Here is a 21,996-nt window from a genome sequence, read left to right as displayed (position 1 = left end):
GATATTCGAAAGCATTCTTGTGTTTCAATTTTTTGTTTCGTCAAGTTATATATGGTTACGAATTAAATAAGTTATTAAGTTACTTTTAGAATTTAATGGAAATCTTTCTGCTTGATGATTTAAAATTATCATCGTTTTTTTTCTGTGGTTATATACGTGGTATATATGTGGTTATTTAATGCGTATAGGCGTTCTGTGCAGATGGGATGTAATTTAAAGAATTAATTTAACCGTTATTTTTTTCTTTCTTTTTTTTTTTTTTTTTCATATGCGCGGTAAAACGTACGGTTTTACATTAGTAGTACGTGATGATGAAAGCTTTTGTTAAAGCTTTTATAAAACTTTATAACTTTTTGATGTAAATTTGTTACGTAATAAATGTCTTATAAATGTTATCGTAATTGTCTCTTATAATTTTAGTAGTAATTTTTCTTTTTTTTTTTTTTTCTGATTAATAACTTCGTTCAATTTTTTTTTTAGCGTCACCTAATCGATTGATCGACGAAAATTATTACACTTTTCCTCTCGAGCAAAATTACGCACGGAAATTAATATGCGATAATGTATCGTTTACTTAACCATTAAATAAAATCAATTGAGATATATTGCTTGATTGAAATTATTATAAAATATAGAAATAAATTTCATGCTTGTTTCACGTGCTAAATTTACTTCCTTCCAATAATTCTGAATTAATTTTGCCGTTCGTTACAAAATTAAGAAAATGCTAACAATCGAGTAATACATTATCGTTGTATAGTAAAAAATGTATTGGACTGGATAGATCTATTCTGTATCTAGCATGTAGAAGTATGGCGGTATAATAAAGAAGGGTCCCTTTGCGGATTCGGCTACAATACCGGTTGGGTTGGGAGACTCGAGAATTTGTGGTTGTCGGCAAATGCATAATTAGTTTAAACCGAGTAACACCGTAATTAAGCTGGTTTAACTCCTTTATCAAGATGGAGGCCTGCGGCTTTTCGGTCTTGTCATTTTCAAGAAATTCGACCCCCAGACTTTAAAGGGGAGAAGAAGGGTTGTAGATAGATTTTTTTTTAAAGATCGCTTAACTCTTTGAACAGCTCGTACAATGTAACATATTTCTCCTCAAAAATTAGAATAATTATTTTTAAAACGAATAAAAGTAACAAGATTTTCATTTTTCAGTTGAGAAGGAGAATTGAAAATATTTTCTAGATATCGATATACGAATCTTTTCAAATGAAAGAAGGAGAAGGATAATTTTATGAATATTTTCCATCTAGATTTTCATAATTGAAGAATACAGTGGGAAATAGATACATTTTCATAAAGAATCGTGAAAATATAAAAAATAAAAAGTTGTAGAATGAATAAACGAAATAATAAAGATACGAAATTGATCCGTATATATCTACCCGGTTTCATTTTGTTTTATGCAAAATGATAGATCTTGACGTGTCTTCGTGTATTTGGTATAAAAAGAGAAATACAACGATGTATTTGTTGTTGTATCGAAACTTCGTATTTATGAAACAAATTGCAGAAAAAAAAAAAATGCAGGATAACCCAGTTAAATACGATTTATTTATATCAGATAGCATTTTGAATATTTTTGTTATAAACTAGGTTATGTAAATTAACGCAAATTTATTTATTGCTAACGTTTCTATCGGATCAAGTTTCAGTCACCTTAGCCTACTTTTATTTTATTTTTAAATTGTTTAACCATCGTTCAACTTACATACATATGTACACACATATATAACAAATAATATAATTAATCCACTTTCCCGATCGAACAGGCACGCAATAAATCGATTGATTAACGAGATTCTTTTCCAATTCGTAAAAAATCGTTATAATCTTACCTCCCCGTTCTTTCATTAACCTAACCTAATCAAAAATTTCCCTCGAAACCACGCGCTCAAAATTATTGCCTATTCGATTATTCAATCGGCTCGATAACGACAGAGTCGATTGGCCACGTAATCTCGATGCCTGCTTCCGGGAACGAATTAATTCGCGCGTACGTTCGTTTCGATTGCGTCCGATTGCAATTTCGTTCGCTCGACGAAACGAAAACCGCCGATCGTAATTAATCGTCGTTCGTCGTTACAGATTCGTCAATCGTTAATTTCATTCCGGATTTTTTCGCGGGGAGCGGACGGTTTCTTACATTCTCGTTGCAATATATTCTCCCCTCCATCGACTCGGTCGTCAAACAAAGCTTTCCCCTCTGTATTAAACAGAAAAATTACTCGAAATATTCGCCCGTTGATTTTTCCCAGCACCGCTCCTTCCAATAATTTCACGGTGGAAGAAATACCAGCCCGTGGTGATTCTTTTCTACGGAAAATTTCTTCTCCACGGAAAATACGGGAACAGGGAAACGAATCTTGTTGCATTGAATATTGATATTTACAGAGGAGGAACAATGACGATGACGACGATGATGATGATGATATACTCGCAACTGGAGTTGTATAAATCGTTTGGTAAATTACAACGAATTATTTTGGAAATTTTGTTGCGTTGACGCGACGAAATGCCACCTCGCGAATAAAATTTTAACCGTACGTGTATTATATTTTACGCGAGAATAATTTTGCGTGTAAATTATAATGAAAATTAGGACGATTTATTAAAATAATAATCGCAAAATGTGTGAAATGTATAATAAAAAGATAATTTTTAAAGTTCAAAACAATTTTCGTAACATTTTTCGCGTTTTTTGATAAAATTTAAAAACTTGAACTGAAATTTAACTGCAAATTTTTATCAATTATTAATAAATACGCGTCACGCGCGTGCACGTGTTACGATGATAATAATAATAATAACATATTATTATTATTTTTCCAATTGTATAATTAATTGATTTAAAAGAAAAAAAAATTGACGACGTGATAAAACGCGCTGAAAACACTTGCACCCGTTCCGTTACATCGAATATTTTTGCCTTCCTACTAAATCAAATAAGAATTTATTACGGCATCATCGTATCTCTTTCCTACGTTTATTTTCCATTTGTTTTCAAGAAACGATCCACTTCTTTTCTTCAGGATATTAAAATTTTAAACAAATCTCCGAATATTCGTTTCTTCCACGTCTACGACTTCTATAACAGCTGCATCCTTCCTAAATACCGGTGCTTAAGAAACGTCAAAGAACGGGAAAGAAACAGAAGATAAAATTACGAGGTGGAGGCAGCAATGTTGTGCCCGCATGAAGGAATAAAAAGAAGAAGTTTCATCTTCAAGCGAGAATACTTCTTCTCCTCGGAGAAGATCTCTAAAGACCGTTCTAAAGATGCTTCTCTCCTCGCATCCGGATGGATTTTCGTCTGTCCAACCACTGTTTCTGCTTATTGCGACCGAGGATCGCGATGTTCGAGGCATGGATGTTTCACCAGGACGTTTCAAGTGCCCTCCTCCTCCTTCTCCTCCAGTTTTGAGGTCTCGTTTGAGGCCGACGATAGTACGCGTCGAAACACGACGAAACGTTACGAGCTCGTACAAGCGAATTTACACAGCGCTGTTACAACATCTCGACGTTTACCAAAGTTTATTTCCGACGGAACTGCTCGCTAAAACGCGATGATGCGGTTTTAAAAGCTTGGCAGGGATGCACGTTGATGACGTGGCGTCGAATTATGCGAAATTTTGTTCCGTTATAATTAATAATGAAAATAAATGTTAAATTATCGGATAGTTTAGTTTAGTTTAGTTTACCGGACGGTTAAGTTTTCAATTTTATTTTAAATCCCTTTCTCGGGGACGCCATTTTCTTCTTTGATCGAATTGATTAACATTAGACGAAGAAAAGAGCGGGAAATTTTGAATTCGATAGAGAAAATGTATCAAGTTTATTTATTTTTCTTTACGATTATTAAAATTGAATCGGGATCGAATGTTGTTACGATAGAATGATTATCCGGAAAGATATTATCGCGTTCGATTGCAAAGGGTTAAATACCAGAAGAGCTTAGAATTCGTAGAATTCCATTTATTTTACTTATATTATATTTTTCAAGGATATGAAATTTTTCTTCGGGAATAAAACTTTTTCTCCCCGCAATCTTCTCTCCAATATTTGTTCTAAATTTTTCACCCGGACAGATTGAAATTTATTTATATCGCGCTCCTTCAAGCATTGCAAAATAGACGTGGGATTGTTTTATTAAAATTTTACGTAAAGAAGGAAAACCCCGTTCGACGATAATGTAAAACGTATCCGTTTCTATAAAACGTGAAACATATCGATACGAAAAGATATAGAATTTCCAATTCTGATATCGAATTCGTATCTTTCATCGAAATTGTTTCCAACGCAAGGAGGAGAAAGAGGGAGGGGTTGATAATGAACGTGCCAATCCGTCTTTAATCCAATACTTTTATGTATCGGCTCGATCCGAGGAGAAGAACGAAACTTCGATCGGATGGATCGTATCATTGGAAAAACTTTTGTTCCTTGAATCCTTCCTTGGTCGCGAAAATTTGGAAGGGATCGAAGTTGGAACGTTTGTCGCCGTGATACAAGAATTTATTTCGAGAGTTTTAAAAGAAAACTTCTTCGTTTAAGTCGAACGCTTAACGAGAAAATTATTTTCCTTCGAAATTGCTTCGCTTCTTCATTCCGCCCTTCCTTCATTACGCAACGAACTTCGATGATTCGTGTTTCACAATAATTATAACATTGTTGCTCACGATTGTTGCAATCTTACACGCGAACGAGAAGTAAATGAAATTTACTTATACACTTTGCAAAACACGATGGAACAAATCAACCCCCCCCCTTCATGATTTAGAATTTTATTAACTAATTAATATATTCCAATATCTACTATAACCAACACATTCTTACTCACTTATTTCAATAAAATGGATTAAAATCACCACTTCGTTACCTACTCCACGTTGAACGTCGCCAATCCAAAACTACTTCCTCCCCATCGTCAAATTCACGATATCCACAAAAAAAGATCCGTCGATTGCACGCTCCCTTCTCTGCCAAGATAAAAAAAAAAAAAGTTTACCAACACCCCTCCCCCGTAATCCCATTCTCCATGTCCTCGCCTCAATTTGTATTCAAATTCCCGAATTTCATTCGCCGGTTCAGTTCCGCAACTATACCCTCTCCCCCCTCGTTTACCATATACCCGAAGGAGTTTCCGTGAAACTCTTCCCGAACCAGTAGCCGAACCGAATGTTGTTATTCAGAGGAAAATCGACGGTGAAAGAGAGAAAAAGAAGAAGAAGAAGAAGAAGAAAAAAAAAACCAATTGGAGTTTATTCGAAACACTCGATCGACACCGACCCCCATCGACGTCGATTTTTATCTACTTTCATCCCTTATTTCGCAGTCTCGCGACATCGAGACGCCGGCCGGTTGAGGGAGAGGGGAGGGGAAGGAGGGAGAGGGGAGCGAGATTACGAGACGCTTGTTCCGTCGAGCACGCATTTTCGAACAGATCCCCCTCCCTCCACCACCACCACATCCATGAACAACACGGAACTTTTGATTTACGCGGGCATCGTGGAATTCCATGAATGCGAAATGTAATCCCCTGGCTCCTCGCCCTTTTGCCTGTCCCATCGCGTTCCTACGTCGCTATATTTCTGGCAGCGCGGAAACTTCGGCCTTCGATCCGGTTGCTCCGAGCCGGATAACAAACGGCCGTCACCCGTCTTCCACCCACCAGAAATACGACCTTCTCTCCGGCCTTGATGCTCGTTCTGTCCTGTGTGTTGACTCTCTTTTGGGTGGACAGTTGTTCACTGATGCCTTCGTGAGGGACGACGCTTGTTCCCCGCGAAGAAAATTGAAGAAAAATTGTATGGACAACGCTACATTTTAAAATGTACTACTGAAAAATGTAGTCGAAACAGTAGGACTTCTTTTCCTTCTAAAATATGCTTTATTTTAATAATAAATGGAATGAACAGGGAAAAGAAGGGAAAAGAAAAAAAAAAGTATTAATCACCGTTTAGAATGGGATTAGAACCGTCGAAATGGGAATGGAGGTTTTTGAAAACAATTCTAGAAGCTAAAGGTATAACGTTTCAGGCGAAATTGAACGTGTAATTAAAATTTCTCGAAGAAGGGATTGACGTCCCTCCTCTCTCCCTTCCCCGTTAATTCAATACACCCCCGCGGGCGTCTTCTCTTTCTGTGTCCTCTGCGGACAAATACGCATGAGAAAATACGCTGGCGGTAGAATCCCCAATAATGGACAGCTTGCAGCATCCAAGGATGCATCTAATTGCCCCGTTCTCCTCTGCGGATTTTCTGCGACTCTCGAAGCGGGTGAGGGCTGCCATCGCGGCGAAAGGCAGAAGTTTCGAGGCAAAGGAAAGAGAGAAGAGGATTGGAAAGGGGAAATACAAGCTTGATTACGAGGCGTTTTTTCCGATTTCTGTGAATTCTGAAACGCCGGAAGTAAAGGGAAGCAAGGATGCAGTTGTTTGACCGAGATTGTTTGATCGATTTTACGGTTTCAGTTTGAAACCACGATGGAAATCTGTGTAATGTTATATTGTCCGATGATCGACTTATACTACTTCTCTGGCCACAATTGCCTTATTTTTACTCGCTATACAAGGACAGATCTGTATCACTGTATTTGTCATTTGGCTATGATCACACTAATTTGATTACGATTACTTTGTTTGATTGTGACTGTTTTTTGTTTCATTCGTGTATATAATAAACCTGTACTACTTGCTTCACCAAGCCTGGTTTCCTCTACTTGGCTGATCATAGCAAATTTATACTACTTACGCTTGAAAATTCTTTCTAACCCCGCGATTCCATTAATTGGATTTTAACGAAAGAATTTTTTTTTACATTTTTATCTTAAACGACGTTTCCAATTATTCAACCTTCGCGGAAAAGTTCACAGAAAAACAGGTTCGATAATTACTTATAGGCGATTAAATGCTTGAATCCCAAAACCTAGAATCCCTTTCGTATTTTGCATACGCACGACAGTTGTTCTTTCCTCCTTTACGATCGTGACCACGACATGAAAGGAAAGGAAAGGAAAGCCTTATACGTCGTAAATCGAGGAATACAAATGGAAGTAAAACGTCTATTATTGACTTGGCCATTGAAATTTTATATCGTATTCCGCGTGTATTAAAACGAAATTACCCTCGTAACTTGGCAAAATAATAGGGATCGAATGCTCGATGTCGAATAGTTACTACACGCGTACAATTTTCAATCATTCGATCTCTGTTTAATTCGCGTATCGAATGAAACAACTGTAATAACGATGAATTTTATTTCATCCTATTTCAATTTATTTTATTTCGTTTTACACCACGGATTTTTAAATGCAAAAAGAGGAGGGGGGAGAGTAAAAATATATGAGCGCGCGTATAAAGATATAAAAAATTCGAAATAATTAATTTTTAATTAATGGAGAAAATTATTATATATCTTTTACTTGTTAAAACTTCGAGAGAAAAATCACGTATGCCTATAAATTTTGTATTATCGACATAAAATATATCTTAATTCGAATTAAGATTCTTCTCCATCACAACGGAAAATGAAAGATTGTTGCACGCTTGATAAATAATAAATATTATTTTCTAACAGTCTATCCTATGAAAAAAAAAAAACATCTTCAAAGTAAATGAAGAATTATACTTTGCAATAAAAAAATATTCTATCTCCACTGATTTATTACTCTCACGCACCTGTGGATCTTTATACATGAATATAAGTTAGAAATTTTCACAAGTTACGATTAAAAAAAAAAGAATGGAGCTTTCATTCCTCACAATACAACTATTCTTCTCAATATTTCGTTTGTATATTTTATCACGTTCATTCAAATTTTTACAAAAATACAAAAAAAAAAAAAAAAAAAGACTTGCGAACGACGTCCATTCATTTGTAAAAACGTAACAAGACAATTGGAGGAAATTCGCTCTCTCGTTTCAACCGGAAAAACAGGGAACAAGGAATAACAACCGGCAGGCTATTAAAAGAATCTTCAGAATCCTCGCGATACTTACAAAGATTTTCACAAGGTTTCTTTCCCCGACAATCTCCCGTTCCCGAGAACACTTTACGACGCGAGATTCGAGAGTTCCCCCGGAATCGCGTCCCCCTTTCTTCCCCCAATTTCGAGGGAAGAGGAAGGGCGAAGCATCGTTCCGTTCCACAAAATGCTATTTTCTTCTTGCAACAATTACCGGAAACGAGGTATGCTCGTGCAACCTTCGATTCGAGTGGTTAATGACAGGCATCGTGTAAAGTTTAAACGGTGTTTAACCTCAAATGAATTGCAAAAAAAAAAAAAAAAAAAGAAAGGTATCTCTAATTCGTGGTGATAGATTGTTTGAATATATATATTTGGAAAGTTTAATCGATCGAGTCGGTGAAGTATCGATTTTTACGATGTGAAAGAATTTTCAACAGTAACGATAATGCGTTTTTCAATTTTGAAGGGGAATATTATCGGGGAGGAGAGAAGTTAGTGTATCGGTGAAAGTTATATTTGGTCGTTTATCGTATCGCGTGAATTTTCGATTTTTCGTGAAAACTATGGGCGAAAGGTGGCCATTATTTCCGGGGAAATTAAAAGTCTGGTCCAATTTGTTTCTTGCTCATCGCCTCGAATATTTTATTCTGCAGTTCCATTGATTGTGTAGGGAAAAAGCAGTGTGACTTATTGCTTCACGAACGATATCAGTTTCGGAATGAAATGAGAATTGCCCCGTGAGGAAAGAATTGGAGAAAAAGAAAGAGAAATAGAGGGAGAGAATTAATTAAATTGGAAATATAAAAAATTATAAAAGTTTGCTTCCAAGTAGAATACCAATCTATTTTTGTGTTATCTTTTGAAAACGTTCAAAATATTTTCAAAATGATAAAAGATATATATATATATATAAAGTTGTCACTTCTGGACAAGTTTTTTCTTTAACTTTTTTAAAATGTATCCATGTTATTCATTGTCGCATATCGTATTTGCAGAACCGAAGAAAATTTAAAATAAGATCGGAATATAAATATTGGAAAATTGAAATTTCCACAAGTAAATAATGCTCGAAGATAATATTTTATTCAATATCTAAATCGAGCAAATATTATTTATATGCTTACATTCGATGTAAATAAAATATTTACTCCCCATTTAATTTAAACGCAATAAATATCGAAGAATAAATATTTTCCATTCCTTATTATTATTTCTTATTCCTCCCTAAATCGAATCTCACGTAAAATAATATCCTTTAATAACGTCGAAAAATTGTTTTTATCTACGATCTATCAATGCAAAAACTTACATTTTTTTTCTTTTTTTTAACAATGATTTACTTTTTTTCTCAATAGTCAATCTTGCGGTATTTACGATTCCTCCGCATCGAAACAACGGGGAACAGAGGACGAGAAGCCAGGAGCAATACGCTCGCGATTTATCGTCGTTCGTGGCGATCGATTAACGAATAACAACCAGGCGACAGTGCATTAACTAGCTCCCGCAAAATACGCCCGGAGACCACACTCTATTGCAGCCGGAATTGCATGCAGCGGCATTCATTTCGGTTAGGGACACGCGTACATCGAGCGTAATTCGCGCCGAGACTTGTGCACAGAGAGACGGCAAAGGGTAGGAAGAAACCCAATCGAATAGATTAATTCACCAGTGTGTTGCTTTGCTTCACGCGGTTTCGAACGAAATTAATCTTGTTCCCCAATTTCTGTATCGAAATTATACGTTTCTTTTTATTTCCAGAGCTTCGAGTCGTTAATATTTATGAAGTGAAAAAACACCCGATTAAATTATCATCAAGGCTCGTTCATTCAATATTCACGTGTAAGTACAGTTAGAGATTTAATCGTTTCATCTTGATACCTATATATTATATCGAATAATTGAATTGTGTATTTATTTTTGGTGAAATGAAAGGATTCCAGAAGAGTTGTACAATTCGATGAATAAACAATATTCAGGACTACTTTTATTAACGAGTTTTTCTCATTATAATTAGATTCCTGATATTAAAATCCTGTAATTAATTTTATCGGATGAATCACTGTTGAAGACTCGTTAAGATAACACGCAAATTGATTTCTTCGTGAAAGCGAAGCCCTTAAGTGAAAGGATTCATCAATAACGACTGTTCGACTGTAGAGCAGCCATATAATTAACGCGCCGTCAACCGCAGTAGTATAGATCGATCCGTAGCGAGCCACGGTTGACGCAAGTTTAATCCGTGCCCTCCTCACGTTTTAGATTTCGCTCGAAATTTTGACAACAAAGTGGACAGCAAGTTTTAATCGTCCACTTTAATCACGAAACTATTTCTTCATTAACCTGAGTGGAGGAGGAATGTATCACGCGTTACTCTCTCTCTCTCTCTCTCTCTCTCTCTCTCTCTCTCTCTCTCTCTCTCTCTCTCAAAGAAATTTCTGTTTACAGTATCTCGGCCGGACTTAAATTTTTCCGCGGTCGCCACGGGACAGGTAGAAATTAATCTTCTCGCGGTACGACAAAATTTACGACGCTTGTAATGCCGTCCTCAACCACGCTCGTACAAGTGTCTCTTGCAATTTTTCACTCGGAAACATATTCCGCTCGATAAATATTTTTCAACGGAACACATCAAAGAACTCGATTTAAAGCTCTGTCCTAAAATAGAAACGAATCGAATTTCTGGAGAAATATAAAATAATCTCCTTTTTTTTTTCTTCCTTTTTCAACTAATAATTGAATTAAAAGATACAGAAAAAGAAGATAGAATTTTTAGAAGAAAATATAACGTTTGAAGAAAATATTTTTAATTAGAAGTGAATATTAATGATTATAATCAGAAGGTTATCCCATAAGATAAGTAAAATAACATTTTTTTTATTCAACTGTTCGTTCCCCAGAGAAATTAAATATATATATATAGAGTGGAAAATAAAGTCGGATAATCGTATAATACGATTCTCTATTTTTTTACTTACTTGCTTGAAAAATTGTTCAATCTAATTTTCTCAAAAAATCTTCAAACGTCCCACTCCACTTATCTTATTTTTGCATATAAATTTGCCACTTTTTTCCTTCCGCAATTATTAAAACTGTGAGGAAAATTGAAAAGATTCGAAATAGAATGTCTCGAGCGGATATAATTGGACGCGAGATAAAATAATAAAATCTTAAACAGACGAATCGAATAATCCTTACACCTTGTATTTCCAATCCTCCAATTATTTTACGCCCCATCTCAAACCAGAGACGATTGATTTTCCTCTTATTGTATACACGAAAACGTGACAAGGTTTTCGCTTTGGAGGAGAGCTTTCTTAATCGATAAAAAGCCCAACGGCCGCACGTCAAGTGCGATTTCACATGCCGTTTGTTTCGACGAGCCGCCGAATTCAACGGCGATGAAGAGGAACGAAGGAGTGGAGGAAGAAGAAACGAGTTCAGTTCTCGGCGAAGCTTGCTCGACAATAAACAAGCTCTCCACTCGCGGAAGGAATCATGGCGACAAAATGCGCGCCATGGATGCTCGTCCATCATCGCATTACCCGGTATAAGATACTGTTTTCGCCATTTGTCTTTTGCTTCCAATCTTCGGGGATGGTTATGCGACCCTTATTTCCCTCCCAGCCAATATCGGTGGTTTATCGAAATTTTCCTTCGTTAGACTCCACGTTCTATCTTTTTTAAGAACAGTGTTATCAAGCGGCTGACAGTAATTTATCTACAAATAATGTCAGCGAAATATGGTTTCTTCTTTTGAAGTTTGTTGAAAGAAGTGGATGCTCTGTAATTTGTAACGTTTGTTCATTTACATTAATACGTAATTCTATTTTAATCAACAATAACAACGAAGTTATTCTATGATTAATGCACTCAATGTCTATGCTGTTATCCGACTTGTTACTTGTTTAATCACAGCTTTTGTTGCATTGCATCTTCAATTTTATTCTATATATCTAATTTAATGATCGAGTTACACTTTTTAAATTCTACTTGTTCTGATTGCCGTAGCATGAACGTAATTTTGTTCTCTTTTTTTCATACTGCTATTATTTTCTAACTCTTTCCCTGAAACGAGCGTTAATATTTATTTTGACGTTATCTTTTTATAGAATTTGTTGACTTGGAATTTTTCTTTTTAACAATTCCTCGAGCGAAGAATCGACGAGTTTACAGACGAACTCGATGCTGAATTCCGTTATGATCGTACGACAGTGACGAATAAATTCAAAAGGTCTTATTCGATGGTGTATAGATATTCGAAGCGCGACGAAGGGTTACGATCATGAAAGGGATCATAAAAATTCCATCATCACACGATTTTGTTATACTCGTTGATACGCATGCGTTCACGTGTGTAATGAATTTTGCACGGGGCTGTAATAATGGAATTTTTACGACGTTCGATCGTCGAAACAAATCGAGCAAACAGACTATTCCTGATGGGAATAATGGAAATCGCGTCGAAAGTGGAAAAACGTTCCTCTCTCTGGGAGTACACGCTTTCTCTCTCTCTCTCTCTCTCTGTTGGTTTTAAATAAAATGCGAGTTTTTATTCCCTCACGTTGCAAACAGGATTGGGATTGGAGCTTCTCTCTTTTCTCTCTCTACTACACATTTGCACGTTAGACGTGAAATAATTATGGTGTTTGTAAAATATTTTTCAAAATTTGTCGAACAATTATTCTACGTGGAATAATTTTACAACTGCGTTCAATTATTATTTGAAAAGCGGTGGAAAAATTACAATCAAATCGGTTAAACTGATTATTATTTTTAAAATTATTAAAAATGTGCATATGCTTCTCTCAGAATTAATATTCATATTTATTCAAATAGAAAAACACAACTATTTATTTATAAAATACTTTCATTATCCGTGAACGATTATCGATTATCATCTTCTCTATATTAAATATTATATAATTCTGATATTTAAAAAAAATAAACAAATAAAAATAACCGAATTTTCAAAGCTCGTTATTTTTATACTTCGACGTATTTATATATATAAAAAAAATGAAAAAAACCACATTCCATTTAAAATGTTGCAAAACTCTCGATTTCGAACGCACTTATTTATTTCGTAATTTCCACGAATCAAAGGAAGCAACGTATTTTCACCCCCTCAGATTAGAGATAGATAGATATTTATAAAATTTCATCGTTCGAGAATATTTCACGAAAAGGGAGAGTATCGATAACCGGATGCTCGTTCCCGTACGGGGAATCGTAAATAGAGATTTTGTCAACCTCTCTCTCTCCCCCCCCCCCACTTTTCCCTCGTCCACGGATGGGAATCGAGCCGTGGAACAATGTAGGAAAGAGGAAAAAGGAAACTATCCTTTACGATGGAATAACTTGGGGCATTAAAGAAACTCCGCGACGTCTTTCGAGAGAATTTTGGCCCGCGTTTCCGCTGGACTCTGCCAATGGACGCGTTTTATTTTCCCTGTTCACGATGCTTTTAAGAACTTCTTCGCCGAATTGTATAAATTGTGAACGAGGTCCTTTGACAAATTGAATCGAGAGACGAGCTAGACGCAGCGATCTATGCGGGTGATATGAAAATAAACGAATTTTTATTTTAATTGCTGCCCCAATCGATTTTAAATGTGGCGTGTTTGAAAGAATAAATTATTTTCATACGTGTATTATTTCGTATATTTTTTTATTTGATTTCAAATTTGGTGTTTATTTTACGATTACGAAGATGTTTGTTTTTGTTCGTAAGCAGAATAATTTTTCTCGAATCTGGGACTGAACATTACTCCTTTTCGTTATTTTCGAATTTATATGTTTATGAATTTTATTAGGGATTACATTATTTAAGATATACGAAGTATTTAATAAGCAAATCATTTGAAAATAATTTATTTTTTTATTTCAAGTAGTGATAATTAGTAATAATTTTCGTTTATAAATAAAAATTTTTATAATACCGTTGCATTCGTTCTTCCATAATGCGTTTTTAATTACGATAATTAATTTAGTATTAACTATTTACATGAAACTAATTAATTTAAACAAATAACGCGAGGAGCGGAGAGAAAACACGTCCGCTCTGCTCGGCGTTCGAAACACGACTGCGGTAATCGACATCGATGTTATTATTATCGATGTCGCGTGTCGCGATTCAAATCGACCGTGACATTTCACGTTGTGTCGAAGCGACGATATACATGTAAGATTCTTTTTATTATATATTAAAATTCTTGTTTCTTTTATAACATAAAAATTATTGAAAATAAGAATAAGATAAAATATTATTACGGAATAAAAATATTTAAAGAAAAATTTATTGCATAAGTAAATTAATTGTGAATAATTTATTGTTTTCGAAAGAATAATAAAACGATCGTTGACCATTCATTGGCCAATAACTTCTTCCTCGAGTTTAAAGGTTTCTCAACAAAAGGAAACAACTTACAATTCATTTTATTTTCTTGTTTACGTCCGATCATTTACGATCGCCAATTTATGGACGCTGTTAAAGTTACCTACCATTTCTATTCGGAAATTAAACGATTTATATTTATTAGTTGCAATCAACTCGCTTGTAAATACCATTCTGCTATAACTTCAACGGAATTTCGATTATTTTTTTATTCGATATTTCAATCAATAGATATATTCAAACTTTCGTTACCGATAATCTCAAAATATTTTTATCAATTTCTTTTCTTCGTTTCTATTTATCGATCGTTTATTCTATGCATTTGTTAATTTTGAAATTATATTATTAATAAAAAAAAAAATAAAAGATTCAACAATTTTTGTTAAATATTCCACCGTCGAAATTTTTATTATCAATCTTTATGTCAACAGTTAAAAATTTTCGACGACATTCAATTTTTCGTTTCAATAATTCAATATAAACAAATATGCCGAACAACAAATGATCCAATTAAATTTAAAAAAAAAAATCTCTCGAACGGAAGGCAATTTTTAAATTTTATATCGAATAATATCATGGACACGCGATATTAAGCCAAACTTTAATTTTCTAAAATAATTAATTTCTATTTTAATTATTAATTCACTGATCACGAAAATATATAAAGTCACGATTAAAGAGGCAATAATTTTGTTAAATATATTTAAAAAAAAAAAAAGAAGAAGAAGAAGGGAAGAAAAAAATGAAAAGCTAATTTTGAATTTTTACGAGGAAAACGCGTCACCGTGGAAGGATATTATTTCACGGCCTTACTTTCGTTTTCAAAAGCTCCGTGTTCCGCTAATTATAACAAAGAGAAGCGTAAAAGACGAGTGGCGGAGCGCAGCCCTTCTAAATGGGACAGCCAGGGTCGTTTCTCTGAACCGGAAAGCGGAGCTAAAAATCCGCTTTTAGACCGGCAAAGAATACACCTCAGTCGGTTGAAATCAAGCCTGTTTCGTTTACACCGCATTTCTCGATCGTTTCAAAAACAATTCATATCCCGTTTCCTACACTTTCGTTTCCTTTTGCCTTAATTAATTAATCTCTGATAGATTTTCTTTGGTTCGAATTTAAATTTTCTTTTTAAATTTAAATCAAAGTTTAATAATATCATATTACACGAAATAATTCTATATCCAATTCAAAAAAAAAAAATTAAATATTAAAATTGTTTCTTGTTGCATTCTACGTGTTTTTTTAATAGAGTAACGTATTAAATTTCAACAAAAAATATATTAATCACAAAAGTTTATGAATTTTTATTTTGGGATTTATGCAAAATTATTTTTCATTAAATTTATTTCGTTGAAATATTATACTGAATTATAGTTTTGTATAATTTAAAAATGAATGACGTAACAATAGATAAAATTTTGTTTCTCGAATTCTATCTATATCAATTAAATTAATACAAATTTATACAAGAATTCTACATTATTTTATCAAAGAATATATATTAACATAATATTTTTGCCTTTATATTCATATTTCATTTATTCTGTATTATAAAGGAACGTTTTAAAAATGAATTTAAAAACAATTTCATTATGATTTCTCGAATTTTAATGTAACTTTTTATCTCTCTCATATATAACACAGAATTTCAATATTATATAGTCCAATAAACACCATCCGTATTAAAATTATTTTTCTTATATCAATTCCCAATTATAATACGTTTCTTTACAATTTGTAATCATTTAATTCGAGATTATGGTAAAATATTTTTCAATAAACTTCTCGTCCAAATATTTCGCTCGATTGCCACTATAATTAAAAAATAATTCACATAACAGCAATTCGAGGACCTCCATTACAATTTCTTCCCTGCTATTATTTTAATTCTCATATTGTACGAAACGTAGGAGGAATCTCGAGAATGTGGCAGAATTTACCGGAAAAATCGTGTGCCGGTGGACAAAAGGCCATTAAGGGTGAAGATAAGCGGCCACTCCTCGTTAACGATCTCTGGTACACTTTTCCAGCGAAGTTAAGGCTGGTACGTGCTCACTGCCATTTCGTGTGATTCATACTGACCACCCTTTCATCGTGAATCATCGTTGGAAGAATTTTTCGACAGCTTGGAATTCGTTGATAATTAATACACAATTGCGTTAGCATTGGTGGCAGTGTTTCCTTAAAAATTTTTCTCTTGTTTGGGTAATTCTTTAAAACTGAGTAAAGGAAAATTACTTTACGTAACGATGTTGTAATGGATTACAAAGAGAAGTCATTTTGTAATCAACTTTGCAATTTTGTTAATGGTAAAATTATATAAATACTTTGATTTTATTTTCGATATTAAAATACGATAAATTTAATCATTGGACATTTATTTACATAATTTAAGAATTAGTTATGAATTATTAATTTCCGAGTGAAAAAATTGTATAGAAATAATTATATATCTTTATGACTTTTTTAATACAAAATTTTGCTTCGCAAGATCACGTTGGTTTCGTAAAAAAAAAAAAAGATTCGCGCAACAGTGTTGTACACATTTGCGAAATTACTCGGTAGATGGTGCCAACGGTCCAATTATATTAAATGATGTCGCAGTATATAATATTTTTAGAAATAATTATATAATTTTAAAGTTAATTAATTAAAATTTTATTATACACACGTTGTTATTTATAGTACAAAATTCGCGAAACAAATTTCATTTAAATATATTAAAAATCATTACAGCCCGTGTATATCATAAACGAAATTAAATAAGTTCTTCTTTTATTACATCATAAGGTAAAAGCGAGAAAGGCGAAGTGAAATTTAATATGAAGTTTAATTAACAACATCATAAAGTATTTTATGCTTTTTTCCTACACTCTCGCCCAGTTTCCAACGTGTAATTTCCCTTTATATATATATATACATTATAAACGTATCTCTAACCTCTCTTCCGAATATCTTTAATAATCCTCCTTCCTTTTAAATCTTCACTACAAACATATCATTCGATGTTATAAAAACATCGAATTACGAATCCCAATATTTTGATTTTTCCTGTTAAAAATTTCGCGTCTTTCATTTTCCAAACGTTCCTCGACAAAAAATTAAAATCCCAACAATTTAACCTCAACTTTCAACAATTCAATTCCTCCACGATCGTCAGTAAAAACACGTCACAGCTGGAAGCGCCCTTAAATGGAACAAAAGCGCGGCACGGCATGCCGGTCGACAAGTAGAACAAACCATTAAACACCTTCGAGCACAATGGAAAATCGCGCGTTCGACTGCGCGCGACAAGTAGAACGGGTCAGCGTATCTCCGGACTAGTACAATAAAACCGTGCCTGGCCAGACATGGCGCGCCATACAGACGCAGTGGAAACTTGGACATAGTGGATTTCGTTGTATCGCGGAGGATTTTTGGTATTTAATCGTAGTTTTTTTTCCCCATAATATTACAATAATCTTATTCTTGAATATCAATGACGAAGAAATAAAAAGGGGTAAGATATCTTCAGTTTTTTAAATTTTATAATTTTTAAATGATAAATTGGAATTTTTTATCGTATCAATGTAAATATTTGATAATTTAATCGAGACGAAATTTTATTTCTATTTCTTTATACGATATATATGTATAATGTATAGATTTCTGTATGGGAAAAAAAGAAAAACATTGTTTTACAGTTAAGAACTTTTTCTATTTTCACCACTGTACATTTGAAATAGTACATTCGATTTTATTTGGGAATTGATGTTTATATTTGTCATGCAATTGTGCTTCGACAAAAAGTAAAAATTCAGGGATAAAAAAAAAATTTTGCTTCGGAACGAAAACCATCGGTCAACGTTTATCCGCAGAGAATTGATAATTTTTGCACGTTAACGAACAATATACAAAATTTATCTCCAATCTGAGTTAGAAAAATCAAACATTCAACACTCTCTACCAAAGCTAAATTCTAACCGAGCCGGTTAAAAAAATCATTCCATCGTTTAACCCCACCTTCCTTCAATTATGCTTGTTTCTCGTTCAATATTATCCTTACGGCGACATTACGACTTATTCTCAAAGGACACGCTTGGAATGGGGCAGAAGTAGCGAAAACTACTTAACGAACGAATAAAGGAAAGGAAGAGAGGAACGCGAGAGACAGGGGACAGAGATATTAAAAAAGAGAGGAAACAGAGGAACGAGGAATGAGAGGGGCTCTGGATGGAAAACCCTCTTTGCTCTGCTCGCTCGTGCAAATTTAAGTAGGAAGAAATGTTTCGCTGCCTTTTCCCATCTACCTCTTCCCCTCTCCCTTCCCTTTCGTTTCGTTCGTTCTCCCCGTGGAATTTTTCTTTCCTCCAACCTCTTCTTCCCCTTTTCAGAACCTTTACCCCCCCTCTCCCTCCTCGTCGCAAAATGTCCTATTTGACGTGGCTAAAGTAAACGCATCTCGGTTTCCACGTGTCTCTCCTCCAACGTACCCCTTTCGGTTATTCTTCTTCCGCCTCGACGGTGTCGTTCGAAATTCATTTTTTATTCCTTTCGAAGAAGCAACACCGTGAGGAGTCGTTGGCGGTTACCGCGGATATATATATATATATATAGATAGAGCTGCTAGGGATTTGAAGGGAAATCCGACTCGTTTCGGGAAAGACAATATTGGATTCGGCCGGCTGCTCTCTTTTCGTCTCTCGAAAGAGATTGTTACGTTCCTCGTCTTGCATATTTGATTATTCGGTATATATATATATAGATGGGTAGAGTACGTGTCTCGCGAATTCAGGTTGCAAATTCAGGTTCTCGTGCTTTTTTCGCGTTCTATTTCTGTTTCTTGCGAATGGAAGAAACTGGATTAAGGTTATTTCTCGATGGGGTTATAGTTGGACGTCGGATCTGTATTGAAACGACGGTGATTATTGGATCGCGAATTTTTAGAAATTAAATTATCTTGAAACGTATGCTTTGTATTTTTAATTTGTATGTTATTCAAGCTTTTGCTCGTAAATAATATCTTAAAAATAACAATAAAGAAGGATTTGGAAATGAAAGAATCGTAATTAAATTTTTATTTTTTCACTGATCGCCACGAAAATATTGAGTATAACGAGTTGTAAACTCTTTAAAAAAGAAAAAGAAGAAATCCGTATAAAATTCTGTGTAATCTAAAATAAATCTAAAATTATTATTATTAAGCAATCGATTAAAGTAATCTCTCGAGTTCTTCGCATTCCCTTATCATTCTTCTCGCCAAGAGAGAGAAATCCTCCCCGCGCATTTCCACACGTTGTGAAATACCATCAAAACGCGAGGCGGAAAGTAAGGCACCGGTCTCCTTTCTTCCACGTTCGGATGATCGCACTGGAACTTAAGGGGCGCGCATCCGTGAAAACGTGACCCATAAAGCTAACCTTTTATTCACCGTGCTGTGGTGGTGGGGAGGGAATTGCGTTCGATACGCGAGGAGAGAACCGTCGAAACCAATAATTCCGGCTTAATGTCTCGTGAAAAACAAAACATGCCTGCTATACTCGTCCGCTGGGACTCGTCCGATATATTTCACTCCCTCTCCTCTCTCTTTCTCTTTTCTCACTCCATTTTTCTTTGTTATTTTTACGCGCGTATTTTCCGTTTTTCCTCTCTCTTTCTCTTTTACGGTTTCGAAACGAAACAATACGCGATACTTACGCGGCAACAGAGGAACCAATTAAACCAAATTACTCGTCACTGTTCCTCCTCTTTTTTCTACACGATCTCTGCGTGTACAATGTGTGTATATATATATGTATTTTTTTTTTCCTTTTATTTATCGTTCGAGCGAGACAGTTTGTGAACATTGATACGCGAGATAAAGTGATCAACTTCACCTTTTTTTTCTCTTCGTTCATTTGAATAAGGATAGAAGAAGAATAAAATGGATTTGATTCGAATCCTTTTTTTTAACCATTCAGGAAAGAACAATTTAATACTTAATAATTAGTTGTTGATAGAATTATTATTAGAATGTTTAATGAGATTATTATCATTAAATAATGTCAAATTTAGAATAATTGATAAATTGGTTATTGTTATTTCTTGAATCGAGTTACTTCAAGTTTGATTAATATCTTCTACACAAACGATATTTCTATGTAAATAGTTCGATATATTTTTTTCTTAGAAAATAACAAACTACTTTAAATTAAAAAATTCTATAATTCCATTTACAAAAAAAAAAAAAAAAAACCATTGTATCATATAATTTCAAACACATTTATATGCGAAAACATTTTCCCCTTAAAAAATTTTATTCAAATAAAAAGGAAAATAATTGCTATCGGTGGTCATTTATTTTATAAATCCTCGAAATGATATATTTGAAAACCAATATTTCTACGATATCCGTTTAAATTTGATAAAACGTCGAATATCTTCTTTCTAGGAATAGAAATAAATTGACGGAGGAAATTCAAATTGTTCGTTGAACGTAAAGCTTTCGATATCTCGATATCGAGATGTTTTATTCCGGACATTGAAAGTTTGTTGCCCCCGTGGAGGATATTTTACGTGGCCAGGAAAAAGTAAACAACGACGGAAGCGGATCTCTCTCACCCTCCCTCCCCTCCCTCCCCTCGATCCTCGAAATTCGAGTCTTCTCTTCTTTTAATAACGAAGTCAGACGGAAGAACTTTTCGGATTAGTTCGGTTCGAGAGAAAAAAAAAAGAAATTTCTTCATTTCTTTTCCTCAGATCTCTCTATCTTCTATTTCGAAATATTTTTTGTTTGAAATTTTTGTTTATCGTCGTCGTCGTTTTTGTGATTTTCTTTTTGAAAAAAAAAAAAAAAATTTATTTCAATCTTTGTTTAGAATATGAGTTAATTAAATTTTTCATTTTTTTTTCTTTTTTTTTTTTTTTTTTTTTTTTGGTAATTTAGGCAAGCGTGAATGAAAAATTGTTTCCAACTTGACAGGAAAAAATAGAATTTTTAATTAATGTAGTAGAAAGAAAAAACATTTCGAATTTTACAGACGAGAGAAATAAATTGTTAAAGTGTTCGTGTCTATAATTAATTAACGATGAAATTTCGTTTGTTGTTATTATATGTAGCTTAAAAATTTTGAAATATTGCAACAAAAATGATATTACATACATTATAGCTTTTTCAACGTGTCAATGGAAATTTCGTTAAAGAACATTAAATTACTAAATTGATCTTTTAAATTTAATAGAGAAATTATTATAATTTTTTGATCCATATCTCTGATAAAAACAGCTATTAAAATGGAATTTGAATAAAACTCCTTGTTCAACTATTATGCACATGCATTTAAACCTTTTATAAATATAAATATAAACATCCATTGTAATAATTAATAATAAAAGGCGAACACTTACTTGGACTCGTCCTGATCCTCGTCATCGTCCTCGGAATCGAAGAAGGCGTCGTCGTCCTCCGTGTCGACCGAAGTTTCCGTTCTCATTCGTCGATTCTGCTGAACTGCCCGGGATTTCGGGATTACTATGTCCCTGAAAGAAAAGGGGAATCATCAAGTAGAAATGGCCCGTGTTTGATCCGCCTTCCGACCGCTCCTTCCTCCTCGAATTTGAAAGGTCAATGTGCTCTTTCCGCCAAATTTCCACCATTGAAAATCCCGTA

The 21,996-nt window shown here is 34.1% G+C and overlaps 1 protein-coding gene across 2 annotated transcripts in view; it reads right to left on the bottom strand.

The window, feature by feature from the left end:
• Positions 1-21,996, bottom strand: part of Cow (Proteoglycan Cow) — a 174,026-nt gene that overhangs the window by 25,780 nt on the left and 126,250 nt on the right. For both annotated transcript variants that reach the window (XM_086903181.1, XM_086903182.1), the window contains exon 4: positions 21,735-21,866. In XM_086903181.1, the coding sequence (XP_086759307.1) occupies positions 21,735-21,866 (132 nt within the window). The remainder of the gene's footprint in view (positions 1-21,734; positions 21,867-21,996) is intronic.

The sequence above is a fragment of the Apis florea genome, unplaced genomic scaffold, assembly GCF_048593485.1.
Source record: "Apis florea isolate Af1SG1 unplaced genomic scaffold, ASM4859348v1 contig_2291_pilon, whole genome shotgun sequence".
In the NCBI taxonomy this organism is placed as follows: domain Eukaryota; kingdom Metazoa; phylum Arthropoda; class Insecta; order Hymenoptera; family Apidae; genus Apis; species Apis florea.
Note: the sequence above shows the minus strand (reverse complement) of the source record. Positions and strands in the feature narration are given on the sequence as shown.